We start from the raw sequence: 20,147 nt of genomic DNA, 5'->3' as shown, positions 1-20,147 counted from the left end.
TTTCACAATGCATCTTGCGAGGGTGCACTGGATGGATAAATAGCAACAGTCTGGCCCGAGAGCACAAACTTGTACGTCAAGAGTTTTCTTTTGATCTGTTTCAACAGCACACAGACGAGTCATGGTCAGCAGGTCAGTTGGAATTGAAGCGGATTCTTTTTTTTGTTTGTTTCTTTGACTTCTACAAGGTGACTGATTTGTTTCCTGCAAGTAATTTCTATCCACTTAAAATGGATTTAATTTGAATGGTGTGATTGTTAAGTTTCTTCAATCTAAAGTGATTTTATTCAACTGACTTACATGTATCGTATTTGTATCGACTGAAATGGATTTCATTTTAACGGATTTTATTGGTCTCAATTCAATTTGACCTGAGTTCATTTTATTTGACGCTTGCCACCAGATTCGAACACCCAGCCGGTGGCTACAAGAAGATCTTCGAGACATGCGAGGAGCTTGCTGAGCCTCTCCCAGCAACAGTCATAGGTGACTTTTGGCAAATTCTGAAAAAGGATTAAACCGACAAAGCGCTTTGGATGCCGGACAGTGTTGTGTGTTTTTGTTTTTGTTTCTTTCCCTCCTAGGAAGGATTCCTTCCTTTTTGAGGGGAAGTCTTCTACGTTTGGGTCCGGGTCTTTTCGAAGTAGGGGACGAGCCTTTCTATCACCTCTTTGATGGACAGGCGCTCATGCATAAGTTTGACTTTAAGAACGGACAGGTCACCTACTTTCGCAAGTAAGATGCCTTGGAAGAGGAGCATTTGTTGAATCAAAACTCAACTATAATCTTTTTTTCCGAGAAAAATGAAAGGCAATTGATTTCATACAATAAGTGGTCAAATGTCACCCAGTAAAACCTTTATTCACTGCACACTGTATTTTTTTAATGTTCATTATTGTAACACACGGGAGACAAAATTCAGAAAATGCTCTAGGTTAAATTTGTAATCTTAAGGGAAAATGTAAATTGGAGAACAACTGCCAAACATTTTCACGGAAAAAGTGTATATGTTCCATGAAAAAGTAAAAAAAATTTTTTTTTTAAATAATACTAACTATATTTTGGGATTTTTGGGGGGGTTCTTCAATTTTCAACAAAAAAAGTTGCATACAGTATTTTGGAAATAGGTAACCAGCTTCTGCGAAAAAAGTGAAAACTTAAACCACATTTTATAATCGGAGATAAGACATTCCATGTCCTGTTCTATGGTTATCAACACAAATCCAAGCAAGATTGAAGTCACATCTATTTTCTTTCAACATGGTTAATTGTCATACAACTGTAAAATACCTAAAATGACACTCGATTAAAGTTGAATTTATATGAGTAAAAAGTTGGATATTTTCAAGAATTGTTTTCTTTTTTAATATATTCTCGAAGGAAGTAGAGCACTGCTTCGGTTGCTTAGCTACAGCAAGTCTTGGTTGTGACTCATTCCAAAGAAAAAGCAAATCGTTCCTGTGCAGCTATTCCTTTTGAAGAGATTCACCAAGTGTGCAACACGTGCACCCTCTAGTGGTTAATTACATAATCACTGCCAAAGCACAGTTCAATATTTACCTTTAATGTTCAATTCATTTGTATTTCATCTTAAAAAACTGTTTGTTTGTTTAGGTTATTTTTTTTATTACAATTTATCACGAAATACAATTTAAATGAATCATTACTTAAGTAATTTTCTTTTTATGTTCCTATGTTTAAGTGCAGCGATAACATTCAAATTATTACAGCGGCTTTCAAATATTTAATGTATATATTTTTAAAATATAAAATCTCTTTGGGAGAATACTTTTGGTCCAAGGCTGAACTGTTGTTTTGGAGTTTTCAACTTGCCGTTTTGTGGAAATTTTGCAGATTCGTCAAAACCGACGCTTACGTGCGGGCCATCACGGAGAAGCGTGTGGTCATCACCGAATTTGGAACGTTCGCTTATCCCGATCCCTGCAAAAACATCTTCTCCAGGTATGGAGACAACAACTTTCTGCTTTCTCCTTCAGTAGTGTTGCCGAAGTCACCTTGGAAAAGTAACTTACACGAGCGATTGCTTGCGATAAAAAGTAGCGAAATTACTTGACTTTTTCTTTTAATTAAACGTAGTCATTGTCAACAGCAGAGTCGTTGCTCGAGTCATCAATGTGCAACTTGATTTACGATAAAATGTGCACAATGTGAAGTCACGTGTTACTGAGTAACGCGTTACCGATATCACTCTCCCTCAGCATTACATGTTGAATGTGCGTTAAACCTGTGCGTAGGTTTTTCTCTTACTTCAAGGGCGTGGAGGTGACGGACAACTGCCTGGTTAACGTCTACCCGGTGGGCGAAGACTTTTACGCCGTCACCGAAACCAACTACATCACCAAAGTGGACCCCGACACTCTGGACACACTGAAGAAGGTGTGTACCGTGGCGAGGAGGACTCAAACGCAGCGGCCCTCTTGTTAAGATCAAAACGCTCGACTTTTGTCCCACAAGGTGGACATGTGCAACTACATCAACATCAACGGCGTGACGGCGCACCCCCACATCGAGAGGGACGGCACCGTGTACAACATCGGGAATTGCATGGGCAAAGGAGCCACGCTGGCCTACAACATTGTCAGGATTCCGCCAACGCAGAAAGGTTTGCAATGTGGGGTGCTCGGGCATGCGAATGAATTACTGCTCAAAATTCACTTCAGTTGGGTTTAAGTTGAATACATTTGCATTTAATTAGAGGCGCGATGATTAATCAGTTAATCGACAAGTAAATGATAACCAAATTCATCGAGAAATATTTTTGATGATCAATTGATTAGAGATTTCATTAAAAATAATGCATTAAAATAATAGTTACTTGCAGCCGCACATTTAATACAAAAGACATTTCTTTGTATTTATTTATTTTTTGTTTTGTATTTCCGCTTGACACCATGTCATACCTCAGACAAGTCGGACCCCATCGAGAAGTCCAGGGTGGTGGTGCAGTTCCCCAGCGCCGAGAGGTTCAAGCCCGCCTACGTGCACAGCTTCGGCATGTCGGAAAACTACTTTGTCTTCGTGGAGACGCCGGTCAAGATCAACCTGCTCAAGTTCTTGAGCGCCTGGAGCATTCGAGGTTCCAACTACATGGACTGCTTCGAATCCAACGAGAGCCAAGGGGTACGTTCAAACCCAAAGCGGAGACTTGAAAGCGTTGAAATTTGGACTTCTGTCGAGCATTTCTCGAAAAACACACCAGTAAAATAAATTACAAGTCAAATCAAAGTTGTTGTTTTTTTAAAGTATTGAAAAAAAAAAAAGATTTTTCTCAACAAAATGTCACTTAATATCACTGCAAACATTTCTGCTGAAGTAGATTTACTTTATGCTTTCATTTTACCCACAAGCAGCGGAATGGTGGCCATCGGGAATTTTGACAGATTCACGAACGGCACATTCCCTGCCAAAAATTGAAGGGAATCTGTGCCGGTCCCCCGATTCCACCCACCCCCTGACGAATATGTTTCGCGCCTCCCCGTCGACTAATATTCCCGGGACGGTTTTCAGTCCCCGTACGTCCTTGCCTACGAGCTATTAAAAACAATGCCTGTAGACTTTATTTATTTGGAGGTTTGGCCTAAAATGCATTCAAATTATTTGAAGTGGTCACACCGCAATGCCGATTTGGGTTGCAGACGTTGTTCCACATCGCCAAAAAGAATCCGGGGGAGTACATCGACCACAAGTTCAAAGGGGCGCCCATCGGCATGTTCCACCACATCAACACGTACGAGGACAACGGCTTCGTAGTGTTCGACCTGTGCGCGTGGAAGGGGTGAGTCGCTAAGACGTCGCTGAAAAACATTCCCTTTGACGCCGTCGCCATCCTTCCCGTTGATCGTACGCACTAGCTTCGAGTTTGTGTACAACTACCTGTGGTTGGCCAACCTGAGGGCCAACTGGGAAGAGGTGAAGCAGGCGGCCATGATTGCGCCCCAGCCGGAAGTTCGCAGATACGTCATTCCCTTGGACGTCCACAAGGTCAGTCACGACGACTTCAACTGACGCCCTACAGAATAGACTTTGATTAGGAACTGTCAGGAAATTGTGGAAAGGGTTTTTAATTGACGTGTGTGTGTGTTGCAGGAGGAACAAGGGAAGAACTTGGTGAGCTTGCCTTACACCACAGCCACAGCAGTCATGCACGCCGACGGGACCATCTGGCTGGAGCCCGAGGTGCTCTTCGCCGGACCTCGCCAGGGTATGAGAGCAATCCTGTCAAGTCTTGACATCGCCCGCCAAAAATTCAAAACTGTAAAATATCATCACCTTCCTAAAGCACTGGCCGAAGTAATATTTTTCATAAAACACGAAAAACGGAACCAAATTTTGAATAGATGCATTTTGATATGATTTTGATGTTTAAAGGCAAAACAATAATATTTGGACAAAATACGACTTGAGCAAATATTTTAAGTGTTTTTCCCAAATATGCATTTTATTTATAACAAATGTAATTGTAATTATCCAATTATTTCATAAATATTTTAAACTTTTAAAAAAAAAATTTATTATCTATTTAACATGAAACATCATATTGGTTTACTTCAATAAAAAAAAAAAATTGTTGTTAAAAGCAATTATTCATTCATAAATTATTATAAACCAATTATTCAATCATACCTCATGTTTAAAACGTTAACATAATATAAAATAGTTTATTTTACTCATTCTTTAGATTTGTTTTTTACCCACCATAAATCAACTACCCAAGAATTTAATCATAAAGGGGAAAAAAGTAAAACCCGAATAAATCAAATTGATATAACCAATTTTTGACAGTGACATTTTTAGATTGTTGCTCAACTAAATGCTCGGTGGGTCAAAAGAAAGACGAGAGTCGGTCGGCCGGCCGTCTGTGGCCACTTCTGACACGATTCAAGGCATTTTGTTGTGTTTGCAGCGTTTGAGTTCCCACAGATCAACTACGAAAAGTACGCGGGGAAGAACTACACGTACGCCTACGGCCTGGGTCTCAACCACTTCATACCAGACAGGGTGCGTGCAAAATGGCGCATTCACACGCGCTTCATTTGAGTTCACTTTGGATTTCGTTTGGCTTGCAGATCTGCAAGTTGAACGTGAAGACCAAGGAGACATGGATTTGGCAAGAACCCGACTCGTATCCTTCGGAGCCGCTCTTCGTGCAGACGCCCGCTGGTGTGGACGAGGACGATGGTACGTATGCTCAATGAAATACTTAGTTATTTAAATATGATTTGAACAGCTGATGACGGTGACGAGGCAAACAGATTTTGAGGTGGTTCACAGCCGTGTATCCCACTAGAACAGATCCGCCCCTGCCCTGAGCAGATTTCCAAATTCAGAATCGTATACTTGAGCATCGTAGTTACTCACTAACGTGAAATGTTCACAAATCAGCACATGAGATGGCAGAAAGTGGACAAAAATATTTTGGCTACTAAAACTGAAATATTTAAATTAAATCATACGGTATTCTAAAGAGAAATTTTGCTACTATTTTAATTGTAAATAGTTTATCGGCGTATCTCGAACAGCTCTGGAAGTCTTTTTTTTTTTTTTTTTTTGTCAGTAACAGTCGTCACCCACCAAAGGGATGTCAACTTTTTCAACACTGGCACTCAACAAAATTGCAGGCCACATCAAAAATAGATTTTTTTCCTATATACCGAGGGTCGCTAGAAAATGGGCAACGGGCCGCAAATGGCCCCCCAGCCATGATTTGAATTCATTTTGGATGGTGGCAACCTACAGAGAGCGGTTACAGATTACGACTTGGAGGCGTGTTTCTTCACGTAAAGACTTTCCTTCACACAAATATAAGAAAATGTTCACACATCAAATGAAGTTAGCAACTTGCTGACATTAAGTACGTCCATTTGTGTACTCACCCGACCGAGCTTGTGCCTGGACTGGAAGTCTCTTCACGTAATGACTATAAAAAAAATTAAAAAAACACTCAAGCGTCAATATGAAAAGCATGACAAGTTGAATATGACTAGAAAGCCAAATAAAAAGCCAAGCCAATAAAAAGGTGACGTCACCCCAATCGATGTGATGTCGGCCGTGTGTCCAGGCGTGCTGCTGACCATCGTGGTGGCCCCCGGCTCGCAGAGACCAGGTTACCTGCTCATCCTCAACGCCAAGGACCTGTCGGAAATCGCCCGGGCCGAGGTGGAGTGCACCATCCCGGTCACCTTCCACGGCATGTACAAGCCCTGATTTTGGCGCTCATTCAAAAATAAAAGCTCTCTCTGGATACACGAGTGGGGATTTGTATTTGAGGAGAACATTGTGCCAGTAGGATTTGCTTCCCGTCGAGTCAAACAAGTCTGTAAGCCGACATTGTCGGGATATTTGCGGAGATTAAATATGTCGCCATAGAAAATTGGTATTAGCTGCGGTGTTTTAAAGACGGATTTATTACGCAACTCCGATCGCTGGTGTAAAAGTGCGTCCGTGTTGTGGTGTAGAAAATCTGATTAAGAGCGTCAACTTTTGATCTGCAGGAAAAAAAAAAAAAGCTGCGTTCAAGACAGAAATGTTTGTATTTTTTTACTGTTGATTAATCAATGAATCAGATAAACAAAAAAACAATCTGAAAAGAAAAGACGGTTTAATCTCCATCCCTTTATTCCAAAACACGACCTGATCAAACTGACAGCGCCAAAAATGCACAAACAAATTCTGATTCCGGTTTGGTTAGTAACATGACATGTTGATCATTTTTTTCCCCAAAGTAAAAGCAAATGTTTTATTTGCTTAACTTCAATACAATAGTTCACGACTTTCCGACAATCGAAAGATGTGGGTCAAATGATGATAAAGATTTGTCATGCAGATTAATTTGTTTGTGTTTGTTAAAATAAAAACAAGTGGGAAAAGTGCCTTGAACAAATTATCGCAATCACAATATTGAGGTGAATAATAAAAAAAAAAAAAATCACAATTATAATCATTTTTTCAAAATCATTCAGCCTTAGAACATATTTAATAGAAAATAAACAAAAACACTACAAACAAAATACAAATTGAGTCATGTGATAATATTTAAGTTGCGCTTTCTTTGGCTTGGAGCTGATTCGAGAAAGTATTAATAATAAGAATCATACTAAGGATGGTCTTTCCATATTTATTGTATTGTTTTCCTTTACACACCAGGGCTGCTTCGCCCTTGTTCCAACAAACAGACACAAACATAAGAAATACAAACAAGATTACACGAAACAATCTTCAGACTGATTTTAAAAACACTGCAAAGGGACAAAAAAAAAAAAAATTTGTAAAACCTACTTTCATAACTCGCACAATTTGGTTTGCCTTGCGCGGCGAGGCGTCCCTCCCGCTCTCTCAACTACACCGAAAGTTAATAAGAAGAAGCTGTCACATTAGCACCACGATAACCTGCTGCAACCAAAACAAAACGAATCTCGTGATATTAGAAATTGGATCGGGTGAGTGAGTGGACTAAAGTAAATCTCTGCCGTGCACGAGTGAGGGCTAAGGGAGTTAAAAAAAAAAAAAAGTGTTGATAGTGCAAGGTTATCATAAGGTCTACATATATTAATAATATATATATTTTATTTTGTACATATTGTTCTAAAGTGCAAATCAGTGGATCGGATGAAAAGTGTGCAAGCATGTTGCGATCCGCCTGAGCCCTTTTACACTGGCTGACCTCCTGCTGTACGCACGCACACGCAAACACACACCAAAAAGGGGGGGGCGGGGCGGGGGTTATTTACTCAACTGATGATGGCATGTGGTCTTCTTTGCGAGAATATTCTGAAAGTGGAACTCATATCAAAATCAAGAGGAAGAATGACCGAAGGTAAAAATGCAAATAGCGGCAGAACAGCAGAATGGACTAAAAGGACTAAAAGGCGCACTTAAACTCCTTTAATGTTTCCAAAAATCAACAGAGCGTCATACGCATGGATGTCGGCTTTTCAGTTTGTTGTCTTTAAATTCAAACTCCTTCCTATTTACTTTCACATCCACAGTCTCTTTCTTACCCGCCTCCAATATCGAGCAGGCGTCCAGGTTTCCGTCATACCAGAACGAGAGCTACTTCCTGCTTCTGTGTCTAAGGATCATGGGAAATGTAGTCTACTAGCCGAATGCCACTTGAATTTGTATGAAAGCCTGCTTATGTGCCTCGGTGGCTGCTGATTTGGTTAGCAACAAAGTCCAAATGTGCAGTTGACTACGTGGGTCTAACGCTTTTGAGCGTGTGAACTGTGAATGTAATTACAGTGACTTACAGTTTTTCTTCTGAGTGTGGGCATCTTATTGGGGCGAGGGACACTATTTGATGAAATATTGAATACTGAATATGAGTGTGGCAAGCCAAGGGGCGATACATAAAAGTGTAACAGGAGTTCATTTACACGGGCACTTGCCTGTGATTGACACGCACACCAGCCAATAAGAATGCATAAATATATAAAGTAGAGCGCTAATGCACCGAGACATGAGACAATTGCTAATAAGGTGTGAGTTCTCGTGACACGCTTTAAGATTTTGGCGGAATAATTTAATAGTCAAGTGACCACTGAGTCCGGCTCAAGTGGTCACACACATTTACATCTCTGCTACAGCGTTGTCTGGAACGTTCTTAGCGACGTGTGGGGTGTTTGAAAATCATTTTTGTCAAAGTGCAAGACGACAGCCAACCTTGTTGTTGTTGATTTTAAAGCTCCACCCACAGGTGTGGCGTGTCAAGCGAGCTGTCGGGGAGGAAGGGAGGAGGAGGAGGGCGTCAGTTGGTCTCGTAGGTGGAGAGGAGGGCGGCGTCGACGGGTTCCATGCAGGACGGGCAGGTGAAGGACCTCATGAGCCAGTCGTCTATGCAGTCCATGTGGTAGATGTGCATGCATGGCAGGAACCGCACTGGGTCGCCGTACACAAAATCCAGCATGCAGATCACACACCTGCAAATGCCCCCAACCCAAAAAAATGTTCAACGAGTGTCCTTTTTACACCTCACAAAATTGACATTGGGAGAATCTGGCAGACATCTGACAGAAAAACAGTCTCCCCCTTTTGACAAATTGTTATTGAAATATTTTGTTTATGTTCCTCAAATTGAATTGATTAATCATGAAACATAAATTGTATTTCAGCACATTTTGGACCTGATAAGAACACACAAGGCGTGTAGGTGCATATGTGATATCATAACTAAGTGACAACTTGTAATACATACTCTCGGATCTTCTTCTCTGAGCCATCTTGGCCGCCGTCGTACACGCCCCTGGGCAGGTGCTGGATGAGCCCGATGCGCTGGGCGATGCGGATCTGCTCCTCCTCCGTCAGCTGAGTGGCCAGACGGGCCTGGCTGGGCGTGGGATGGTACATGGGCATGTGCGCCTGCTCCTGATGAAGCACAGACGGCAGACACACAAACACAAACATTTCCAGAACAGGTTTTCACTTTGGTCAACAACACCAAAGAGGTCGGACAAGTCCCGCTTACGCCACGTGTATGTGTGTTGACATTTTTTCAAAAGACTGTCATGCGTGTGACTTAAAACACAGGCACAATTTTTGTGTTTTCGTGTCACGCCAGGTCTGTTTGAGCTCCTCTCAGGAAAATGCTTCTATTTTTATAGCTACATTTACTTTGTACGATTCCGAAGAGTATGATACAATGCCAAAATTTGTATCATTCGAAATTAATAAAAACTAATTCATGAACTATAATTACGATTACGCAGCTTGTGAGGTCACACACTTTCTTGTGGTGTCTCTTTCTAATTCAGTGCACACTTTAGGAAACTGAAGACTCAAGATCTCAGATTCCTCCCTTCTCTTAAAAACTAATCAGAGGACATTCCACTGTTTTAATTTTGAAACAAGGCGTTAGTTTTACTCACTTTTAAACATCTTTAAAATAATATAACATTCTTAATTCGTAACATATTGACAACATTGAAACATAATTTCCTTCCTTTCCCAGTGGGCATCTGTTGTTAATTTAACATCAACATGACATCTATGGAATGATTTTGATGTCATATTGACACCCAATGCCCACTGGGTTTTCAAACTCTTTTGAGTGACATTTAGTTTGTGTCGTACCTACAAGAAGGATGCGATGAGCATTATAATAAACTTGTTCGTAAATGATTCAAATCCGAGGAGGTGTTTGTTCGTCACCTCGCTCACCTGGTAGGGCGGAGGCGGCTCCAGGTCTGGATCCGTCCCGTCCCCGAAGCTCGCCCCGTCCGAATGGGTCTCATGAAGCAGAGAGATGTCGTCCGACGTGGGCGACTTCAAACAGTTGCCCATTTTGTGCCGCTCCCAAATAGGAGATTAACTGTATTCAATGTAATGCTACAACCGGCGCCCACGGTGGTGATCTTATCGTTCTTTCGTTATGTCACACACACGAAACAAGAATTCACTGTAAGGTATGCATGTTTGATGTGACTTTTGAGCGAAGCCACCTTAGTTTTAGCTCATTTTTATGCCAAAACTCCGCGTTGAAGCCCAAAACAAAGAACTCCTGCTAACGGCTAACCAGCTAGCTTCGTCCACCAGCTGGGCGACTTCCTCGATCAGCGCCGCTCATTTCCTCGCGCCTACGAAATGTTGTACAAAAATTAAGCACGACGGAAGCGGCGGCGATAGTTCAACTAAACCGTCTCGAGTTCCGACAATGGCGACATTTTTCGTGTTTTATCCACCACCAATAACATTAAAATAGTTTTCAAGCTATCCAGTCTCACTCGACACGAACATGCTAAAGTGTCGTTTGGATATGACGTCACGACACAACTCTTTGCAATGATTGGCTAGTTTCACGAGATCCAAAACAATGACACAATCCCAGCCCCCTCCTTTTTTCTTCGCAGCTCAAAATATGTGCACACGTCATTGCCCCAAAAACACACCTAATTCATGCATACGACTGAGTTATTTTTTATTCTTATTCCTCATCACTTTGCACATTATTAATCTTAACTAATGGATTTGGCGATGTTTCAACGCACATTTCGCGAGTAATGTTTACGTCTCATGTGGTGTGATGCGTTCGTGGTCGTCGGAAATAGTTTAATTTTTGAAACATATTAGAAATAAATCTGTTTCCTGTTTTAGTGCAAAAATAAATATTTGAACAGAAAAAAAATTCAAGCCGAGCTGTTAGTGTAACTTTACCATTGTTTTAAAAAAAATAATGATTGAAATAATTGACCCCTGTGAGTATAAGCGGTTCTGTTAAATGATGGATGGATAATATCTTGTTGTGCAGGGCTAAAAAAATGCTCGCTCAAAAACAGTTTGGACTTCATGACACATTTATTTATATATACAGCTATTATACACGTAAAAACAATTATGTGCATTTTCGTTTCTTGCAGGAACTCATGAAAAATTCTTTTTTTTTTTTTTGTTTTAGTCGTGATTGTCACAGATTTGGCTTTGTTGGGCAGTTAAAACAAACAAGCGACCATTAAAAATAACCCTTTCACTTGCCAAGATCATCAGCTTTTTTATGATTTATTTTCTCTAAAAGGTTACAAATCGTCTCTGTACATTATTAGCAAGTAGGAGAGGAACATTTAAGTAAATGGTCAAGGATCTGTCTACCGTGTTTCGACAGTCGTCTACAGTGCTTTCTATTTTGAATATTCACAAGAAAGACAATGACAAATAAATATGGCATCTCGATGGCGTTCCTGATTGATTACATTGCTGCCATTTGTAAACGGTGTTGACTCGGGGGGAAAAAAATCAACAGGAATGACACAAGAAAGATTTTAAAGGTTCGTTTAGCTGGTTGAAATAACAAATTTTTTTCCCTATTATTCTACAAATGCATTCCTATCTCACAAGTTATTGATTAAAGTGAAAAGAAAAAAAATGTAAACCCTTTCATGCAGATCTATTCATATTGTAAAAAAAAAAAAATATTGACCATTATTTGGAAAAGTTGCGTCAGCTCCTTTGCACAGACGCTGTGATGTTCACAATGTATTTATAGAGAAAAGTTATTCATCGGAAAATGTAGTTACATATTCACACTGACCCTGAACACTGTTAAGATAGACACAAAATCATCCAATGGTGTCATTTAATTCAATCATTGGTTAGTACCATTCTGATTCTTTGGGGTGGACTGCTCTATTGATACCATGAAATGTTGTGCTATATAGACTTTTTGCACAGTCGTGTATTTTTAAGCGGGCTACACACATATTGACAATCGGGCAGCATTCGAGTCAACCATTTGCATTGGCGCTTGTTTGGACTCATTCACGCTCAAAGTTGAATGATTGTGTTTGAAATTAAATACACATTGAGACACGTTAATTAGGCACCCAGTTGGAGCCGTTCCTGGCTGACTTTGGGCAAAAGGTGAGATACACCCTGGACTGAGCCCAGGTTAAATAAAAGACAAATGAGGATTTTAACTCACCTTTGAAACTTTGGACAATTTGGCGTCTTTAGTGGAGCTAATGTGCATGTTTCTGAATAAAATGTGTGAGAAAGATGGACTATCTGGTGAGAAGATGCAAATGCCACACAGGGAGACCAGGATTCGAACCCTTCAACTCAGAACTGTGAGGCAGATGTGCTTAACCACTAGCACACCATTGAGGTCACAAATCTTTTGTCACAATAAAAATGACAAGGAGTAGAGTTTCTCAACTGCAATCTATAGTAATTCTCAGAAAGGTTTAAGGTTCTTCTTCAAACAACTCTGTTTATTCTTCCTTGTCTTTCCCAGCAGTCTGGCTGCCACGTGGCACATTGCTGCCTCTCAATGGTCTGTCTTGGTACTACGGCAGTCATTTTGAATATGATGAACCCCCAAAAGGTTTAGGGTACAGTGTACTGCAATTGCCTATAAATGGCACGGGATGACAGAAGAAAAGACTACTTTTGGCTCAGTGAAGCTCCTCAACTCACTCCAAGAGGTCATTGGCACCCAGATGCCACCAGGTGGCGCCAAAGCAACACTGCTATTGCTAAACCGGAGCGCAAAACAGGAAGTTGGTGACTATTTCCGTGAATCAGAAAATTAGCACATTTGTGAAGTCCAAACCAGAAATATGTCGTGGTTCACTACACACCACCCATGAAAAGAGTACAAAGCCGTAGTGTTGGGTCTCTCGGTGATGTTAGATATCAGTATGTGTGTAACCCGCTTTCCTTACCATTCATCTTGTGGCGGTTTCCAATAAAGTGCCGTTCCACTGTCATCAAGTAAAAGTCAGGAAGTAGACCTTTGTTTTCTGTTTGAATAATAAGTGTTTGGTGTGAATTGGCAAGTACAGTTTCAGGAAGAAGTGTTCTTTGCTGCCGTCAGCTCGACTTTGACTACTACGACAGTGCAGAATGCAGCCAAGAGTCGCCGTGTCTTTGACCCTAGCACCGGTCGTCCTCCTCTGTGTCGCTGAGCGGATCGCAGCCCGCCACCGAGGCCGTCTGCGCCAGACGCTTGCGAAAGTGTCCGTTGGGGACCTGCCAGCCGCTCCGCAAGCGCGGGCGTGCCGAGCTGACGGTGTTTGAGCGTCCCAGGCTGCAGGCCACGGCCGCCTCGAAGGTCAACGTCTCCATGGGGCCGGTGGGATCGGGGCTGTGGTCCTCCTCCTGCGAGGCCAGGAAGGGCTCGGAGGGGTAGCGGCGCAGCGGTGACGGGTGTCGGCCCGCCTCGTCCCCTCGCTCGCCGCCGTCCGGCTCCTGATCCCGTCTGGCTGTCTCCGCCTCGTCGTCCTCGCCGATGCAAGGGTCGGTGCGACAGACGAGCGGCGAGTAGGAGATGTGAGGACGAGAGCGCGTGGGGGTCTGCGATGAGGGCCGCCGGACACTGGGGGTGCTGGACTCTGATGTGGAGGGGACCGGACTGTCGGAGCTGTTACCCTGAGGGCGGAACCAAAAATTAGCAGTCAATCGTGTCGTCTAGTAAGGTAGCGAGGTAACTCATTCATTTTTTTCCCCCATAAACTAGTTCTTAAGGGATACAATTTATTGATGCACTTAACAGCCACAAGGGGCGCTGTACCTTTTTGAGTCAATGTGTTTTACTATTTACATTTAAATCGTTTCTTTTTTTGTGGGAATACTTTGGAAGAAGTTGCCTTTTCTGTTCACAGTGCACAAAAAAGGTCCATCAGGTATGCTCCGATGAATTTGCTACGGAAGCATCCCACTCACCAACTTAGTGGACAATTTTAAAGATGCTAAAGAATTCAATGCGTTCTCATCGACTAACATCCTGCAATGGGCATCTGTCCCAATAATTTTATTTGTGTGTCACAAATGTTCCCCCTTTTGGCCATCCAATTATTTTGTACCTGTTTGTCTCGAGGGCGTGTCCTCTCCACACTGGAGGAGCGCGACGGCTGCAAGCTGCGCTCCTCCGAGTTGCAGCGGGACGCGTCTGGCGAGAGAAGGTGGCAACGCTCCTTGGATCGGCCTCGGTCCCGCTCGCCCTGCTGCCAGTGCTCGGACCGAGACACTGGTCAGAAAGATACACATGATGATTACAGGTGATTCCCGGTGTTCGAGCGGTTCCAGTATAATGCTGGCACTGGGCCGAAACCTCATACTGATCAATTAAATATTTTTCACCATGTCATTTCAAACAATGGACCTAATTTGAACGTTTTGAACAACGCTAACCTGAGTTTAAAAATCTAACACGTCTCGTTTTCTGTTTTTTGTAGGTAAGTGAGAGTGCAATTAATTTAGAGAACAAATTCATGTAATGTTTCTGTAAGAAAGAAAATCCTCCCCAAACCGAGAACTGCTTGTGTTAAGAAATGTGGCACAGATGGAGAAAATGTGACTTGCTGAACAGACCTGCGGCCTTGTAGCTCTTGTGACGGGGTCGATAAAAGCGCTCGGGACTTTTTTCTTCCTGCCAAAGGCCGTTGACTTGCTGGTCCGACACGGTGGAGGCGGAATGCTTCATTGATCCGTCGGCAGCTTCTGTCTGTAAAAACAAACAAACAAACATGAAAAACACCCACGTTGCTTTCAGATCATTAAAGTTAGACGCTTTCATCTGCATGCTTCAGTAAAAAAAAAAAGGCTGAGCCTCCGGCTTCAAGTAGCTTTTCATATGTAAAATTGATAATTTTATAGAACCCTCCGGCAGCGGTTAAGAATATATTTTTTCAGATATAGACATACTGCAAGTGATTATGTGAAAGCAGATTGTAAAAGGCTAAAACGAATCACCAGTCAGCAAATAATGCAGGAAAATTATTTTTTTTCCTATTGCCATTATTTTATCAGATTGAATTTACAATAAAAAAGTTTTTCATCATAATAATTCAAATGAAATTAATGTTATTTCTTTCAAAAACACTCAAAAAGATTGAACAGAATATATTTTTTTAAAATGTTTACAAAGTAAAACTATTTTTTTCACAATGTCACGAAAGAAATTATCCCCCAAATTTTCATAGAAATATAAAATATAAATTAAAAAATAAACTTTTTTTTATTTCAGCAAAATTACAAAAAATAAAAAAATAAATTAAAATAAACTAATTAAAACAAGCATAAAAATGTAAGGAAAAAAATACTATTTGTTTATGCAAAAATGTTTTGCACTCTATATGATCTGATCATCTGTATTATGATAGATATCTTTTTTTTTTTTTTCAATAGGATAATCTTATCCACTTTTAGGCTACATTTGAAAGGAAACGTGTCTTGTTTGAAAAATTCTATCCAAAATTCAGGATTTCTTCAGCCCGTTAAGACAATTAAAAATTCCAAAAGCATGCCGAACATGCGAGGGAATCTTCCTGGCTGCGGGAAAGTCGTGATCCACACCAACGCTTCAGTCATTTGACCCTTCATCAGATTTCCAAAGCGACAAAGCCCAAAGAGCAATGCTTACTGACGCTCGTGAGGACAAAAAAAAAAATCTAAAAATAAATCATCGCCCATGTAGCGGCTGGCAAAAGTCCAGGCTGTGCACACACAGGCGACCGTATCATGCAGGAAGTTTGTACCTGCAACTCTACAGCCAGGCGCGGCACGGAGGAGGCCCGCACGCACAGGCCCCTCCCTAGCGGAATCCCCCAACGGCACTCGCCCACCTGGGTGAGCAAAGACAGAGGAGGAGGACCGCCTTGATCATCTACAGAGCCACCGTCTCCGGCGCCGGCGGCCAGCCCGGGAACAGACCAGTTGACGACAGGAAGACTGATGCGTCACAGCCAAAGATGGGATCCATTTTTGAAGTTGAGGGGACACGCGGTCATGCATGTTCACATCTTGAGAGCCACACACACACACAAAGCCACTCAAAAGGACATCCGTCCACACGGCCGACAGGCGCCTCTCGCCACTAAAACCGCACACTTTGGAGACAACGAATACTAACAACATGCTTTCTTTTCTCCCAATCGGAGACCACATTAATGTTCTGCTATTTAATGCAACCAGTGAGAAGAAATTGCAAGTGTGATGAAAACTATACGAACGACAACAAATAAGAACTGTGACTGACAGGTGACAATTTTCTGGGATGACCTACAAGATAATAAGCGCTCCTGTTTTTCATTGTGCAGGTACAATGGAACCTCCAGAGGACAACATTTCGTTCCAGAATGCCGACATTTGTGCCATGTTTTATGTAACGAAAATGTGAATAATTCTATGACGCCGGGAGCACAATTTTTGTTGAGTTAAGTCTTAAATGTGGCGCGCTCGTTGCGCACTAGCGTCTCGACATGGCAAAAGCACATCGGCGACCGCCACCCAGTGGGATTTTAAAAAATATACCGCAAAGACGTAGCCTAAAATAATCCCTAAAATGAAGTCGCACAAGATTTGCACGATGATGAAGTTTTATTTGACTTTGAGAATATATTTTTTTAAATTGTCCTCAACTCTAAATCGTTCAACTTTGGAGGCTCCACTAAAGTAAAAGTGAAAAATATGACGCTTCCGAATACTGTAGTTGCTCTTTGCTTACCAGGTTCTGCTGCTGACCAGCATCGGTGTCCGAGCTCATGGACTGCAAAAAAAGCTCCTGTGGTGAAATTGGACTCAAAGCCACAAAACCCCCTCGTGTCCTGTGTGGGAATTGGACACTTTACAAATCCTGTAAACACAAAAAAAGCCGCAAGCATGCAAGGAAAGAAAAACAAAACTGACAGGGCGGATCCAGCGCTGTGGGCCATCATGGGCAGAGGCTGCGTGTTGGACAGAATATCCTCAGGGAGGGTGGACGCATCCAGACGCTTGAAGATCAAGTTGCTCTTCTGATTTTAAACACAGGAAAGTCCATTTTGACTTCAATTTGATCTTAAAATGAAGTTGTAAAAATCATGACGTCGTTTATCTGACCTGAGCTTCCAGCTGTTGCCGCAGCTTTTTGGCTTTGTTCTGCTTGAAGTAGTCCATGATCATCATGGAGGCGTAAATCTTCCCCACCGTCATGTCCGTGTCTGCAAATGCGAGTCATGTCACCGCCACCGCTAATGCTAACGCTAACACTGCTGCTTGACCATCACCACGGAGACCCCACCTTTGTTGATGGGCACCAAGAGGTCCAAGTTCTTCTGCGGCAGGTAGGGCCAGATGATGCTGATCTCCTTTTGAAGTTCAGCATCCAAGGCGATGCGGTCCTCGCCGCCTGTCACACATTTGACATCTTTTTAACATTTTAATTTTGTTTTAACTTCCTACATATCCGCTTTAAAATCAAATGTGGTCCTTGAGTACATAAGTTTGCACACCCCTGGGCTAGAAGCACACAGACAACACACACACGCATTTGCTCCTCACCTCGGGCTATTTTGATGTCCAGCGCCGTGCGTATGAGTGACATGAGTGTGGAGGTGAAGTGCACCGTCATGTCCTCGTCCACTGGCATGTTCATCAGCACCAGCCTCTGTGTGACATAAAAAGAGGGAAGGGGGCGTTTTACACACTTCATTTTTTTTAACCTCTTACATTCTCTTATGGAGCTCTTGTTACCTTATAGGCAATCTTGGCAGGGCATTTTTTGCCCAGGCCCAGTGGAGGAGACATGTGTGTTAACATCTCATACATGGCGGTGTAGTGGATGCGCCCACTTCAGAGTGCCATAAACAGGAAGAAGAACAGAAAAACAAAATAAGAGAAAAGTTTATTTTCAGTGACCTTGTTTTGAAATGGAGGCACCACTGTGCTATATTAGCTTTAGGTTTGGAAATGACTCAGTGCAATTCTCCTGCCCCCTGCTGGAGAAAGGTGGAACAAATGACAAATAAACTCCGGTATGAAGAGGCGCATGCTGTTGAAACCACCGCACAAAATTTGTCCATGAAATAAACAGCTATTATATATTATGCATGCAATTAATCTAGTAATTTTTTTGGAGCGATTTAAGATTTAAATTACTTCAACATATATGTTTGCTTTGATAAATTGTGTTGGTTTCAGTCTAGCTGATGAAATACAATTGGAACTCGTTTTGAACATGAAAAAATGCTCAGAATAATTGATTAATATTTAACAATAATAATAAAAAACAATTACAAATAAGCTAATAAACATTGATAAGAAAAGTAGCTAAAATAATTTCCTATTGACACGATCCAGCAATTGATCTCATTGGATTGTTTAAGTGTCCATCAATCTCAGAAAATACATGGACAAAATATACATATTATTATATATTTTCTAGTGTTTTCATGAATTTAAAAGATTAAAAATGCCCAAGAAAATGTATACAAAGTAATAAAAAAAATATGGAAAAGTAATACAAAAATAAATAATAAATGTAAAAAAAACTTCAATATAAATAATGCAACAATAACAAAGTTTTAATCATTTTCTATATTGGTGCTTTGATTAAATCCCCACAACACTGTAAACAGTAAATGATCTCACCACGCCAGACGATCGTATTCTCCCCAGATTCGGACAAACTCATCCAGGTGATGCGGTCCGAGGATTGAGGAGTCTCGCGTCAGGTACTCAAAGTTATCCATGATGACAGCCACGAAGAGATTTAACATCTACAAGCAACAGAGCGCATTAAAAATGAAGACAGACATCATCATCTTTGTATGGTTTGACTTTCTGACCAGAAAGGAGCTGAAGAAGATGAACGAGACAAAGTAACAGTAAGCAAAGTCCGTGCCGCAGCCTCCCTCGTGGTCCGGGGACAAGGTGAAAGGGGCGATGGAGGGGTCGGGCTCGCACTCCTGACCCGACAGACAGGAAAGCATAATCTCCTGCCAGGACTCCCCCGTTGCACTCCTGAAGGTTTAAAAACCAGCATGTGGCTCATTTGAATAACATTAAGCCACACGGTGAACATCAAGATGAGCTAACGCAGCATGAGGCCCACCTGAAAAGCAGCATGAGAGCGCCGAAAAAGGTCTTGAAGTTGTTATGCTGATTGATGTGGCTCTCGTCATTCAACTTGATGTTTCCAAACACCTGTGGAGAGACACCGGCCCATTATTACATCACCAGTAACATCAGAATACTGCCGAACCTCCAAACGGGAACACTTTCTGCTACGTAATCCTTGTCGAATTCCAAGTTGCTTGAATTAAAAAAACAAAAAACAAAGAATCGTTCTTGGAAATAATGTCAATTCATTTGTTATTTCGTTCAAGATTTATGAATGTATTCACTTTTTTATACATACACAATGCATTTAAAATTCACAACTGCCATTCAACTGTTAAAAAGTTCACAACTGTATGACAAAACAAGTCAAACGACTTAGTTTTATTGACAAGATTCTCTGGCTGCTAGCCATTATGTTTTTTAGGTCCTCAACCATTGGGTTGGGAGCCAATTCGGACCAGGCCACAGAAGGCCGCACAGATGAAAGAAACAAAAAAACTTGCTTCTGGTTTATTTATCATTTGAGGCTACAAAATATCTTATTTAGAAAAGTGACAGCAGAAGAATTTGGAAGCCACCATTTGGATCACGTAACTCGCATGAATGGGAACATTTTGGCAACTTTAAGTGAAACGAGTCCTCTGGATTTTTTCTCCACCTGTCGTCGAGACACCGTCATTTAAGACAGACGTCAACGAAGCTGCAAACAAAATCAGCAAACACGACGCCTCTGCCAATGGCTGACTTCAAAATAAAGCTTAACAAATAATACCGCGAGTCATTAATGCCAATGCGATAGCTTTTAGTGGACTTTTACTTTG

At 41.6% G+C, this 20,147-nt stretch overlaps 3 protein-coding genes and 1 long non-coding RNA gene across 5 annotated transcripts in view; 1 reads left to right on the top strand and 3 right to left on the bottom strand.

Annotated features, from left to right (window-relative positions):
* The first annotated feature begins 1 nt into the window (after position 1).
* rpe65a (retinoid isomerohydrolase RPE65 a) lies at positions 2–6,264 on the top strand. The gene is made up of 13 exons (XM_088311563.1): positions 2–132; positions 404–486; positions 585–735; positions 1,855–1,962; positions 2,256–2,397; positions 2,476–2,623; positions 2,927–3,141; positions 3,657–3,796; positions 3,873–4,002; positions 4,108–4,222; positions 4,925–5,019; positions 5,088–5,199; positions 6,080–6,264. The coding sequence occupies exons 1-13, from the start codon at positions 122–124 to the stop codon at positions 6,223–6,225; spliced, it is 1,596 nt and encodes a 531-aa protein (XP_088167689.1). The 5' UTR covers positions 2–121; the 3' UTR covers positions 6,226–6,264.
* Positions 1,318–6,512, bottom strand: LOC148326441 (uncharacterized). The gene is made up of 3 exons (XR_015846195.1): positions 6,048–6,512; positions 5,895–5,938; positions 1,318–4,273 (listed from the first exon to the last, which is right to left on the bottom strand). It is a non-coding gene; the product is annotated as an uncharacterized LOC148326441 (long non-coding RNA).
* A 609-nt stretch (positions 6,513–7,121) lies between these two features.
* Positions 7,122–10,814, bottom strand: LOC148326440 (RING finger protein 11-like). The gene is made up of 3 exons (XM_088311564.1): positions 10,174–10,814; positions 9,212–9,381; positions 7,122–8,936 (listed from the first exon to the last, which is right to left on the bottom strand). Exons 1-3 carry the CDS (start codon positions 10,294–10,296, stop codon positions 8,765–8,767), a joined length of 465 nt encoding a protein of 154 aa, XP_088167690.1. The 5' UTR covers positions 10,297–10,814; the 3' UTR covers positions 7,122–8,764.
* Positions 10,815–11,288: 474 nt separating this feature from the next.
* Positions 11,289–20,147, bottom strand: part of cacna1eb (calcium voltage-gated channel subunit alpha1 Eb) — a 41,685-nt gene continuing 32,826 nt past the window's right edge. The window contains exons 36-48 of one of the 2 annotated variants that reach the window (XM_088311601.1): positions 19,319–19,410; positions 19,053–19,227; positions 18,856–18,983; positions 17,959–18,055; positions 17,767–17,872; positions 17,507–17,614; positions 17,326–17,426; positions 17,134–17,240; positions 16,952–17,051; positions 15,984–16,070; positions 14,818–14,950; positions 14,310–14,473; positions 11,289–13,875 (exon numbers count right to left, since the gene is read on the bottom strand). In XM_088311601.1, the coding sequence (XP_088167727.1) occupies positions 13,381–13,875; positions 14,310–14,473; positions 14,818–14,950; positions 15,984–16,070; positions 16,952–17,051; positions 17,134–17,240; positions 17,326–17,426; positions 17,507–17,614; positions 17,767–17,872; positions 17,959–18,055; positions 18,856–18,983; positions 19,053–19,227; positions 19,319–19,410 (1,893 nt within the window). In that variant the 3' untranslated portion in view covers positions 11,289–13,380. The remainder of the gene's footprint in view (positions 13,876–14,309; positions 14,474–14,817; positions 14,951–15,983; positions 16,071–16,951; positions 17,052–17,133; positions 17,241–17,325; positions 17,427–17,506; positions 17,615–17,766; positions 17,873–17,958; positions 18,056–18,855; positions 18,984–19,052; positions 19,228–19,318; positions 19,411–20,147) is intronic. The other variant, XM_088311602.1, reaches the window with a different exon arrangement.

Source organism: Idiotropiscis lumnitzeri, chromosome 12 (assembly GCF_059441095.1).
Source record: "Idiotropiscis lumnitzeri isolate Australia: NSW breed Sydney's pygmy pipehorse chromosome 12, RoL_Ilum_1.0, whole genome shotgun sequence".
NCBI lineage: Eukaryota > Metazoa > Chordata > Actinopteri > Syngnathiformes > Syngnathidae > Idiotropiscis > Idiotropiscis lumnitzeri.
This window is presented reverse-complemented; position numbering and strand designations above follow the sequence as displayed.

Bases quoted from the DNA above. Each gene is read 5' to 3' on its own strand.
- LOC148326440 (XM_088311564.1), bottom strand. From the start codon at position 10,296: ATGGGCAACTGTTTGAAGTCGCCCACGTCGGACGACATCTCTCTGCTT. The intron at 9,382-10,173 runs GTGAGCGAGGTG...GTGCTTCATCAG, and splicing joins AGCCGCCTCCGCCCTACCAG to GAGCAGGCGCACATGCCCAT. The intron at 8,937-9,211 runs GTATGTATTACA...GGGCATTTGCAG, and splicing joins TCAGAGAAGAAGATCCGAGA to GTGTGTGATCTGCATGCTGG.
- rpe65a (XM_088311563.1), top strand. The intron at 2,398-2,475 runs GTGTGTACCGTG...TTGTCCCACAAG, and splicing joins CTCTGGACACACTGAAGAAG to GTGGACATGTGCAACTACAT. The intron at 5,020-5,087 runs GTGCGTGCAAAA...TTTGGCTTGCAG, and splicing joins ACCACTTCATACCAGACAGG to ATCTGCAAGTTGAACGTGAA.